Source organism: Cetorhinus maximus, unplaced genomic scaffold (genome assembly GCF_964194155.1).
Source record: "Cetorhinus maximus unplaced genomic scaffold, sCetMax3.hap1.1 HAP1_SCAFFOLD_633, whole genome shotgun sequence".
Classification (NCBI taxonomy): Eukaryota; Metazoa; Chordata; class Chondrichthyes; order Lamniformes; family Cetorhinidae; genus Cetorhinus; species Cetorhinus maximus.
In genome coordinates, this window is record NW_027596575.1 from 101,165 (window position 1) to 113,972 (window position 12,808).

At 46.1% G+C, this 12,808-nt stretch overlaps 1 protein-coding gene across 1 annotated transcript in view; it reads right to left on the reverse strand.

Moving 5' to 3' along the window:
* cplane1 (ciliogenesis and planar polarity effector 1) overlaps window positions 1-12,808 on the reverse strand; it is a 178,882-nt gene that overhangs the window by 67,107 nt on the left and 98,967 nt on the right. Inside the window, exons 28-29 of the mRNA XM_078535739.1 lie at window positions 8,214-8,347; window positions 5,259-5,788 (exon numbers count right to left, since the gene is read on the reverse strand). Of these exons, the coding sequence (XP_078391865.1) occupies window positions 5,259-5,788; window positions 8,214-8,347 (664 nt within the window). The remainder of the gene's footprint in view (window positions 1-5,258; window positions 5,789-8,213; window positions 8,348-12,808) is intronic.

Below are 12,808 nucleotides of genomic sequence, written 5' to 3' on the forward strand. Positions count from 1 at the left end.
ACGAATACTGTACAGATAAAGCTTATTCGTAAAATTCTAGAAACTTACAGCAGGTCACATGGCCTATCCTGCCTTGTTGGTTCTTTGGTTAAGTTAATTATTCATCTGGGTCCCCTCCTCCCTTCCCCTATTCTCCAGTTGCTCAGACAGAAACATACAGGAGGCAATGCAAAGATCGACAGCAGCAGTTAAATCAGGTTCCTGCCCACTCACTGGGTTCATGCAGATGTAAACAAGTTGCTATTACACATCTTTCGAACCATTCCAAGGGTCGATTCTCTTCAGTTTCTTCCAGACTCCATATTAAAACTCAGCCTGCTTGATTACAGTGAGACAATACTGCACCATAGCAACCAGCTTTACTCAAATAGCCTGGTTCTCTCCGCCAACTATGTGGTGGTGCAATACATGTCACAGCTTGCCTTTTATTTACCCATCAATGGGCTTGTTTACTAAGCTTGGAAAGTGATCAGAGACAGGCCTGGGACCAAAGGCTGTCTACTGTCTCAGCTTCTACTGATATTCTATCAGGTTCCTCTTCCTTAATAACCCATACAAAACATTCATGAAATATTACAGCTTTATCCTGCACCTCGAAGCATATATCACCCTCTCTGTCCCTAACAGAACTCACCCTGCCTCTTACCAGGCTTACTATTCACCTGCTGCTACAAGATTTTTGGGTTCCCTTTTGTCGTTCGCAATTCTATTCTCATTGTCTCTCTTTGTGAGTTTTTTTCCCCCTCTTCACTTCCCCTCTCAACTACTGCGTTTGACCTGGTTTTCACATGAAGAATTCACCATTCACCCTCTTTTTTTCATTCCATCCATAATTTCCATCTCCCTCATTATCCAAGGAGCCCTGGTTTTGGTTCTCCTGCTTTTCCCCCTTGTTGCTTCTGAATGTAAAGAAGCTAATATCAATAATGATCAGATTGAAACTACGAGATTGTCGTAAATCAGATGGTTTTTAACAATGTCCTTCAGGGGTGGAAATCTGCCGTCCTTACCTGGTCTGGCCTACATGTGATTCCAGACCCACAGCAATGTGGTTGACTCTTAACTGCTCTCTGAAATGGCCCAGCAAGACACTCAATTTATCAAACTAGTACAGAAAAGTCAAATAAGAATAAAATTGCACAGAACACCGGCATTGACCTCGGCACTGGAAACGACAAAGGCACATGCTACAAAATTCTCCAGTGGGGGCTCGTGTAGAAATCGGGAGAGCTGTCCCACAGACTAGTCTAGCTACAGCCTGATATAGTCATCCTCACAGAATCATACCTTACAGATAATGTCTCAGACACCACCATCACCATCCCTGGATATGTCCTGTCCCACCAGCAGGACAGACCCAGCAGAGGTGGCAGCACAGTGGTATACAGTCGGGAGGGAGTTGCCCTGGGAGTCCTCAACATCGACTCTAGACCCCATGAAGTCTCATAGCATCAGGTCAAACATGGGCAAGGAAACCTCCTGCTGATTACCACGTATCGCCCTCCCTTAGCTGATGAATCAGTGCTTCCTCCATGTTGAACACCCCTTGGAGGAAGCACTGAGGGTGGCGAGGGTACAGAATGTACTCTGGGTGGGGGACTTCAATGTCCATCACCAAGAGTGGCTCGGTGGCAACACCACAGACCAAGCTGGCCAAGTCCTAAAGAACCATATTTGCTAGAATAGGCCTATGGCAGGTGCTGAGAGAACTAATAAGAGGTAAAAACCTACCACAGATGCATCTGTCCATGACAGTACAGGTAGGAGTGACCAATGCAAAGACTTTGTGGAGATGGACTCCCATTTTCACACTGAAGATCCCCCACCATCGTGTTGTGTGGCACTACCACCATGCTGAATGGAATGGATTCTAAACAGACCTAGCAACTCAAACCTAGGCATCTATGAAGCACTAAGGGCCATCAACAGGAGAAGAATTGCATTCAGCCATAATCTGTAACCTATTGGTATGGAATAGAGCATGCCAGGAGCAGCAGCAGGCTAACCTAAAAATGAAGTGTCTGTTCAGAAACTCAGATACCTTAATTTGAAATCGGCAGTCGTAGGTGGGGAACGCCAGTTGCCAGTGAGCCTGGGGCCTTCTGTGCATGTGCCAGCCGGGGACTGCTTGCATATGCAGAGTTGGTTTGTTTCCGGATCCTCAGGCTAGGAACTGGCCGTGTGCGCCTGCGCAGAACTGTGCAAAACTGCAGTTCAGGTGACGTGGAAGGTGTCCCAGGGGAGCAGGACACGAAGAGGAGGGCAGGGAGAGGTCCCAGAAGAAAGTCCCAGGCAGGGACAATGACAAGAGTTGGAAAGAGGTCCCAGAAAGTAGTCCCAGGTAAGGGACAGAGACAGGGATCAGAAATAGGTCCTGATAGGTAAAGTTGAAAGAAAGGAGCAAAGAAATAGGCTCCAAATTATAGACAGAGCTGCAGGGAGCAGGCTTGAAGCAAAGTGAGCAAAAGAACATAAGAATGTAATAAATAGGAACAGGAAGAGACCATTCGGCCCCTCTAGCCTGCTCCGCCATTCAATCAGATCATAGCTGATCTTCTTTGCATTTCGATTTCCACATTCCCCGCTTTTCCCCACATACAAATTAGGAGCAGAAGGAGGTCACTCGGCCCCTCGAGCCTGCTTCACCATTCAATAAGATCATGGCTGATCTGATTGTTGCCTTAACCCCACATTCCTGCCTACCCCTGATCACCTTTCAACCACTTACTTATCTATCTAGCTCTGCCTTCAAGATATTCAAGGACTCTGCCTCAACCACCTTTAGAGGAAGAAAGTTCCAAAGTCTCACAACCCTCAGACAAAAAAATTCTCATCTCTGTCCTAAATGGGTGACTCCTTTTTTTAAAAACATCCTCTCCACATCCACCCTGTCAAGGCAGCTCAGTGTCTTATCTGTTTCAATCAAGTCGCCTCTTGCTCTCCTGAACTCCGGAGGATACAAGCCTAACCTGTCCACCCATTCCTCATAAGAGGAGTAGCGGGGCCATTAACAGTGAGATAATGAGAGGATACCCAGAGTGTGACAGGAAGGGACTGAGTGTACAAACATTAAAAAAAAGCAGCAAATAGGGTCAAAGGCCAAAAAATTGGTAAAAAGGCAAAATTAATGGCTGTTCACTTAAATGTACATAGTATTCAGAACAAAATAAATGAATTAACGGCACAAAGAGAGTTTAATGGGTATGATCTTATAGCCATCACGGAGATGTGGTTACAAGGAGATCAAAGCTGGGAACTAAATATTCAGGGGTATCTGAAAGGAAGGGGTGGTGGGGTAGCTTTGTTAGTGCCAGATGGAATAAGTACGAAAGCAAGAAATATCTTTGATTGGAAGATGTAGAATCCACATGGGTGGAGGTAAGAACCCTAACCCTAACCCTAACCCTAATGCGGTTGACAGGGCCCTCAACTGTGTCCAGGCCAATTCCCGCGCATCCACCCTCACTCCTTTCTCTCCCTCCCAGAACTATGATAGGCTCCCCCTTGTTCTCACTTATCACCCCACCAGCCTCCGCATTCAAAGGATCATCCTCCGCCATTTCCGCCAACTCCAGCATGATGCCACCACCAAACACATCTTCCCTTCACCCCCCCTTGTCGGCATTCCACAGGGATTGTTCCCTCTGGGACACCCTGTTCCACTCCTCCATCATCCCCTACACCTCAACCCCCTCCCACGGCACCTTCCCATGCAACCGCAGAAGGTGTTACACCTGTCCCTTTACTTCCCCCCTCCTCACCATCCAAGGGCCCAAACACTCCTTTCAAGTGAAGCAGCACTTCCCTCAATTTAGTCTACTGCATTCGTTGCTCCCAATGCGGTTTCCTCTACATTGGAGAGACCAAACGCAGACTGGGTGACCACTTTGCGGAACACCTTCGGTCTGTCCGCAAGCATGACGCAGACCTCCCTGTCGCTTGCCATTTCAACACACTACCCTGCTCTCTTGCCCACATGTCTGTCCTTGGCTTGCTGCATTGTTCCAGTGAAGCTCAACGCAAACTGGAGGAACAGCACCTCATCTTCCGACTAGGCACTTTACAGCCTTCCGGGCTGAATATTGAGTTCAACAATTTTAGATCATGAACTCTCTCCTCCATCCCCACCCCCTTTCCGATACCCCTTTTTTCTAAATTTATATTTTTTAAATATATTTTTCTTTTCCCACCTATTTTTAAATTTATTTCGATCCATCGTTTTATCCCCACCTTTTAGCCCATTTCCATCCCTTTCCCCCACCCCAACCCCACTAGGGCCATCTGCCACTAGCTTGTCCTGCTTGCTACCCTTAATGTCCCCATTAGCACATCTTTTAGATAATCTCACCACTGTCAACACCCCTTTGTCCTTTTGTCTATGACAGCTTTGGCAATCTCTTCTTTGCCTCCACCTTTCACTGGTCCTCTATCCAGCTCTACCTGACCCACCCCTGCCCCCTCAACCAGCTTATATTTCACCACATTTCTATATTTCTTTAGCTCTGATGAAGAGTCATTTGGACTTGAAATGTTAACTGTATTCCTCTCCGCAGATGCTGTCAGACCTGCTGAGTATTTCCAGCTATTTTTGTTTTTGCTTCAGATATTCCCATTGGTTGTTTGGGAAATTCATTTCTTTTTAAAAAGAGAAGCAGAGGGCGAGAGAGAGAGAGAGAGAGAGAGCAAGGATATGCCAGGCAAGAGAGACAGACAGAGGGCTGGAGTGAGAGAGAGGGCGAGGAGGAGGAGACAGAGGGCGAGGAAGGGAGAGAAAGAGAGAGAGAGGCCACCCTAAAGTGAGAGAGAGAGAGAGAGAGAGCGAGAGAGAGAGAGAGACTGACTACTCGAGAGCAAGAGACCCTGGCTAAAAATAACCGGCTGACAGCATGAGCGTGAAGGACCAAGAGTGAGGGTGACCAAGAGAAAGAGAGAGAGAGAAAACAAATACCGTCTCAGCTGGCTATAAACCATTAATGACCCTCCCACACTAATATTGACAATTATGCTAACAATTCTCCTGGACGCATCTGGAAATGAAAACCATGCAAAATGCCAAGATACTTAGTTGATGTATTCCAAACCACACCTGCTACATTCTTGAGCTGTCGGCCGACAGTCCCAACATCTGAAAGCCATCATATGTGAAATAATATTCCACCTACCCCCCAGCACACCTATTCTTTGATAGAGAGGTCATTGCTCTAACCTCAGCTTCTCCACCACTGAAACATAGTGCCCCCTAAAATCAGGATCAATACCTCACAGTCTCTTTCCCATCCATTTGCATTTCCTGTTTTCCAGGTTCCTTGCTGATGGGCTCACTCATCTCTTCCCCAGGTTCCTTGCAGACGCGCTCACTCATCTCTTCCCCAGGTTCCTTGCAGACGCGCTCACTCATCTCTTCCCCAGGTTCCTTGCTGATGGGCTCACTCATCTCTTCCCCAGGTTCCTTGCAGACGCGCTCACTCATCTCTTCCCCAGGTTCCTTGCTGATGGGCTCACTCATCTCTTCCCCAGGTTCCTTGCTGATGGGCTCACTCATCTCTTCCCCAGGTTCCTTGCAGACGCGCTCACTCATCTCTTCTCCAGGTTCCTTGCAGACGCGCTCACTCATCTCTTCCCCAGGTTCCTTGCAGATGCGCTCACTCATCTCTTCCCCAGGTTCCTTGCAGACGTGCTCACTCATCTCTTCCCCAGGTTCCTTGCTGACGCGCTCACTCATCTCTTCCCCAGGTTCCTTGCTGATGCACTTATCCTGGGGAGTCTCCACATCCAAGCTACATTCCATCTGAAATCACAAAGCAGTTTCACAATTCTACAAGAGAGAAATTAACTGATCAATAAAATCAATCAGGCTTCATGTGTATGTCCCTAAGTCCTCAAACCTGTTCCATCACTATTCAGCTCAGTTCAGGGCTCTGTCCTACCAAAACAATGGGACCCTTCTAGAACTATTCTGCATTCCAGAGCACAGTGTGAAGCCAACAAGCAGTGAGGATGTCAGGTCAGGGATAACAATGCTCCCTCACAAAGGGAAGCCAATGTTCCAATGGCAGAGTGCTCATCATTAAATGGAGGGGGTATCCAGGGTCACCATATTCCACTTGGACACAATTACTTGATGTGTCCTAGCCTATTCCTCACTCCCGTGTATCTGTTATTCTATATATTACCCTAAACCACTCAATTAGATTCCAGTCTGTAACACACTCCTAAGTATTTTGAAAGCACTGTGAACTATGAGGAGGATAGTGTAGGACTTCAAAGGAATGGGCGGACAGGTGGTAGATGAAGTTCAGTGCAGAGAAGCGTGAAGTGATTCATTTTGATACGAAGAACATGGAGGGACAAAATAAAGGGTGCAATTCTAAAGGGGGTGCAGGAGCAGAGGGACCTGGGTGTATATGCTGTCACGAAATCATTGATCTTTGTGTCCCTGAGTGCTAAGTTGGCAGTCTGCGGAGATTGTAACATTTGAGGTACAGGATGTTCCAATGCTTGTTACATTGGTTCCTGCCTAGGAGCAAGGGTGGGGCCCTATGGGAGTGTTTTGATAGGTCACCAGATTAGTTCAAGGGCCAGTGAACAATTCTTCTCGAGGCAGTCAGTTCTGGGGAGTCTGCCAGCCAGAAGTGTCACAGTGACAGGGACAGAAACAAGTCCCAGTAATGTTTAAAGAAAGCTGCTGGGAGCAGACTTTGAGTAAAGAGTGATGTTGGGGATAAGGTGCCCCTTTGGAGCAGTGGTGTTCTGCTTGGCGTGGCCATAGATCTGAAAGTGCGCTGGTAAGCTAGTCTTTGAGTGTACTCGGGAATCCAGGGAGAAGGGATCTCGGAAGGCGAGAGTGAAACCCTGTGAGGTGGGCGATTGTTAAAGCCATCCGAATGGGAGCGACTTTTTTGAGAGAATTCCAAGGCAAGCTCGTCAAACGTGTAGATTGGAATCCCCCGTGACATAGAGTTTCAACTAGATTGCTTGACTTGGTGTTTACTGACGTCTGTCTTGTTCACACCTGTCATTTACTCTGTAGTGTGGTGTGTAAACCACAGTTTGTCAGCTAATTCACATGTACCTCACACTTAACCTGAATGTTAGAGTATAAGATACATATTGTACACTGTTTTAGCTTCCTGACTTGTATAGTAAAGTTTGTTGAATTTGAATAAGTCACTAGTTCGGCCACGGCTACAGTAGTCCATCCAGTTCTGGGCACCACACTTTAGGAATGATGAGAAGCTATTAGCGAGGGTACAGAAAAGGTTCATGAGAATGAAGTTCCTCATCCCTGGAATCAGTTATGAAGATAAATTAGAAGTTAAGGCTGTTTCCTTGAAGAAAAGGCTGAGAGATATTCAAAATCATGAAGGGTCTCGGCAGAGTAGATAGATAGAAGCTGTTCCCACTCATGAAAGGTTCGAGGAGAGGGCAGAGGTGGAAAGTAATTGGTAAAAGAAGCAAAAAAGTGATATGAGGAAAAACTTCAAGTGGATAGGGTTTGGAACGCTCTGCCTGAGTGCAGTGGAGGCAGGTTCAATTGAAGCATTCAAAATGGAATTAGATTGTTATCTGAAAAGGAAGAATGTGCAGGGTTACATGGAGTAGGCGGGGAAATGTTACTTGGTGAGTTGCTCATTTGGTGAGCCAGTGCAGACACAATGGACCAAAATTCTCTGAACTAACTGTTGGGTATCATTGGGCAAATATTAGCGATTACAGAAATTCTTCAATATTTTAATGTCATGGTGAGAGACATAGCATGGACCAGAGGTAGCCGACAGAGGATCAGGAACATGGCTTACCAACCTTTCTCAGGAACAATTAGGGGCAGGCAATAAATTTTGGCTTGGTCAACAATGCCTATAGCCCATGACAGAATAAAAAATGACCAGTGGAACTCACCACTGAGAAAGGGGGTGGTAAGTTGGATACAAACATGAAATATTCTCCCCTTTGCCCGATCATCCACAGCCTTCTAGGCCCAGGGACACAAAGATCAATGATTTAATGACAACATATACACCCAGGTCCCTGTGCTCCTACGCCCTCTTTAGAATTCCACCTTTATTTTATATTGTTTCTTCATGCTCTTCCTATCCTATCTAGACTCAGCCTGTGGCCTCACTGGCCATTACCTCCCAGTTTAAACGTCCATTTCCCAACTCATGTCCTGAACCATGGGTCTCTGCACTCCATAAGTTTGAGTTCATTGTTACCTTGTCTCTGATTCTAGTTCTGGGCTTGGGTTTTAAGCTGATTGATATGCAGGGGCTGAAGAGGTTGCAGGGTCTTGGTTCAGGATATTCCTCCTCGTACACACGAGTATTAATGAGCCCTTCACGTTCATGACCTACACAAGCACAAAGATTCAGTGTTAGTGCATGCTCGAGGCAACATTGAAAATTCTTGCTAGGTACCACTGATGCGGAGTTCGATTTCATTATCTCCAGTTGCAGTCCTGCTGTCTGACAATCCAAGGTGCCAAAGGCTGTGCTGCCTGTCCGTTGCCAGGGTTAGAGACAACAACTCAAGGATTTTTATTTATTCATTCAGGGGATGTGAGTGTCACTGGCTAGGCCAGCATTTATTGCCTATCCCTAGTTGCCCTTGAGAAGGTGGTGGTGAGCTGCCTTCTTGAACTGCTGCAGTCCATGTGGTGTAGGTACACCCACAGTGCTGTTAGGGAGGGAGTTCCAGGATTTTGACCCAGCGACAGTGAAGGAACAGCGATATGTTTCCAAGTCAGGATGGTGAGTGACTTGGAGGGGAAATTCCAGGTGGTGCTGTTCCCATCTATCTGCTGCCCTTGTCCTTCTAGATGGTAGTGGTCGTGGGTTTGGAAGGTGCTGTCTAAGGAGCCTTGGTGAATTCCTGCAGTGCATCTTGTAGATGGCACACACTGCTGCTACTGTGTGTCGGTGGTGGAGGGAGTGAATGTTTGTGGATGTAGTGCCAATCAAGCGGCTGCTTTGTCCTGGATGGTGTTCAGCTTCTTGAGTGCTGTGGGAGCTGCACTCATCCAGGCAAGTGGAGAGTATTCCATCACACTCCTGACTTGTGCCTTGTAGATGGTGGACAGGCCTTGGGGAGTCAGGAGGTGAGTTACTCATCACAGGATTCCTAGCCTCTGACCTGCTCTTGTAGCCACAGTATTTATATGACTCATCCAATTCAGTTTCTGGTCAATGGTAACCCCCAGGATGTTGATAGTGGGGGATTCAGTGATGGTAATGCCATGAAACATCAAGGGCGATGTTTAGGTTCTCTCTTGTTGGAGATGGTCATTGTCTGGCACTTGTGTGGCACTTGCCAGTCCAAGCCTGGATATTGTCCAGGTCTTGTTGCATGTGGACATTAACTGCTTCAAAATCTGAGGAGTCGCGAATGGTGAACATTGTGCAATCATCAGCGAACATCCCCGCTTCTGACCTTATGATGGAAGGAAGGTCATTGATGAAGTAGCTGAAGATAGTTGGACCGAGGACACTACTCTGAGGAACTCCTGCAGTGATGACCTGGAACTGAGATGACTGACCCCCAACAACCACAACCATCTTCCTTTGTGCTAGGTATGACTGCAACCAGAGGAGAGTTTTCCCCCTGATTCCCATTGACGCCAGCTTTGCTAGGGCTCCTTGATGCCACACTCGGTCAAATGCTGCCTTGATGTCAAGGGCAGTCACTCTCACCTCACCTCGGGAGGTCAGCTCTTTTATCCATGTTTGAACCAAGGCTGTAATGAGGTCAGGAGCTGAGCGGCTCTGGTGAAACCCAAACTGGGTGTCAGTGGGCAGGTTATTGCCAAGCAAGTGCTGCTTGATAGCACTGTTGATGACCCCATCCAATACTTTACTGATGATGGAGAGTAGACTGATGGGGCGGTAATTGGCAGGGTTGGATTTGTCCTGCTTTTTGTGTACAGGATATACCTGGGCAATTTTTCACATAGCTGGGTAGATGCCAGTATTGTAGCTGCACTGGAACAGCTTGGCTAGGGGTGCGGCAAGTTCTGGAGCACAAGTCTTCAGTACTATTGCCAGAATATTGTCAGAGCCCAGAGCCTTTGCAGTATCCAGTGCCTTCAGCTGTTTCTTGATATCACGCGGAGTGAATCGAATTGGCTGAATACTGGCATCTGTGATGCTGGGGACCTCCGGAGGAGGCCGAGATGCACCATCCACTCAGCACTTCTGACTGAAGATTGTAGCAAATACTTCAGCCTTATCTTTTGCACTGATGTGCTGGGCTCCTCCAATATTGAGGAACTAGTAGTAACTGAAGGGGAACCAGTAGATGCAGTACACCTGGATTTCCAAAAGGCATCTGATAAAGTGCCACACAAAGGTTAATATGCAAGGGCTCATGGAGTTGGGGGTGATATATTAGCATTAATAATGTGACTGATTAAAGGACAGGAAACAGAGATTAGGGATGGAAGGGTAATTGCAAGTTGGCAGGCTGTAACTAGTGGAGTGCCACAGGATCAGTGCTGAGGCCTCAGCTATTTACAACCTATATTCATGGCTTAAATGAAGAGACAGAGAGTAATGTATCTAAGTTTGCTAATGGTATAAAGCTAGGTGGGAATGCAAACTGTGAGAAGAACACAAAGGCACTGCAAAGATATAGACAGTTTAAGTGAGTGGGCAACAAGTGGGCAGATGGGTGTATAATGTGGGGGAGTGAGAGGTTATCCACTTTGGTCGTGAGGGTAGAAAGGCGGAATATTTTTTAAACGGTGTGTAACTTGTACATTTTGATGTTCAGGGGGACTTGGGCGTACTCATACAAGGAAATCAGAAAGTTCGCTTGCAGGTACAGCAAGCAGTTAGGAAGGAAAATGGCAAGGGGATTGGAGGACAAAAATGAAGAAGTCTTGCTCCAATTGTGCAGGGCTTTGGTGGGACTACACTTGGAATGCTGGGTGCAGTTTTGGTCTCCATGATTCAGGAAAGATAAATGGGTCCATTGTCCAAAATCCAGCACCCTCAGGGCAGACACCGTACCAGATTTCAGATTTTCCTGGATTTTGGATTACTCACTGGATCAGCTGAAAGCAGGCAAGAGATAAGGAGAAACATTTTACTTCCAGATTGATTCATCTTTTCGTTCTGACGTTGGCAATCCCTCCTGGGTACCTGTATTAACCCAGGAGGTATTCTCGGTGAGGCGAATTCCTCAGAATTAATATCCAGGTTTCAGAGTGAGGATGCCAAAAATACTGTTCAATGGTTACAATGATTTCAAGAATGTGTTTTATGTAAGCACCCGTATAACTACATATTGTATTTCAAAGACTATGTGATTATTCATTTTTGTTCTCTAATCACCGTGTTCTGTAGGCTGAGAGAAAAATGTCCAGTTTTTGGACAGCCAGATTTGGGGTACTGCACCTGTACTTACATTGAAGACAGTACAGTGAAGGTCCCCTAGATTGGTGACTGTGATAAGAGGGTTGTCCTATGATGGGAGGCTGCATAAATTAGGTCTATATTCTCTGCAGTTTAGAAGAATGTGAGGTGATTCATTGAAACATACAAGGTTCTGATGGGGCTTGAGAGGGTAGATGCTGAGAGGTTGTTTCCCCTGGCTGGGGAATCTAGAACATGGTGGCACAGTCTCAGGATAAGGGGCCGATCATTTAGGACCGAGATGAGAAGACATTTCGTCACTCAAAAGGTTGCAAATCTTTGGAATTCTCTACCCCAGAGGTTTGTGGATGCTCCACCATTGAATACATTAGATTGGAAAATAGCGAACATAATTCCTTTATTCAAAAAGGGAAAGACAGAAAACAGGAAACTATAGACCAACTGGTTTAACATCGGTCACAGGGAAAATGTTAGAAGCTATTATTAAAGACGTTATAGCAGGGCACTTAGAAAAATTCAAGGTAATCAGGCAGAGTCGTCATGGTTTTGTGAAAGGGAAATCAGGTTTAACTAAGTTATTGGAGTTCTTCGAAGGAGTCGCATGTGCTGTGGATAAAGGGGAACTGGACGATATACCATACTTAGATTTCCAGAAGGCATTTGATAACATCAAAGGTTACTGTGGAAAATAAAAGCTCATGGTGTAGGGGGTAATGGATTGGCATGGATAGAAGATTGGCTGGCTAACAGGAAACAGAGTAGGCATAAATGGGTCTTTTTCTGGTTGGCAGGATGTAATGAGTGGTGAGCCACAGGGATCAGTGCTGGGGCCTCAACTTTTTACAATTTATATAAATGACTTCGATGAAGGAACCAAAGGTACGGTTGCTAAATTTGCTGATGACACAAAGGTAGGTAGGAAAGTAAATTGTGAAGAGGATATATGGAGACTACAAAGGGTAAAATAGGTTAAATGAGCGGGCAAAGATCTTACAAATGGAGAATAATGTGGGAAAATATGAGGTTGTCCATTTTGGCAGGAAGAATAAGAAAGAAGCATGTTATCTAAAATGAGGGATAGCAGAGCTCTGAGATTCAGAGGGATCTGGGTGTCCTAGTGCATGAATCACAAAAGGCTAGTCTGCAGGTACAGCAGGTAAGTAAGAAAGCTCATTGAATGTTACTGTTTATTGCGAGGGTAATTTGGATATAAAGGTAGGGAGGTTATGCTTCAGTTATACAGGGCACTGGTGAGACCACATCTGGAGTACTGTGTATAGTATTGGTCTCCTTATTTAAGGAAGGGTGTAAATGCATGGGAAACAGTTCAGAGAAGGTTTACCAGGCTAATACCAGGAATGGGTGGGTTGTCTTATGAGGAAAAGTTGGACAGACTAGGCTTGCATCAGCTGCAGCTTAGGAGACTAAGAGGAGTCTTG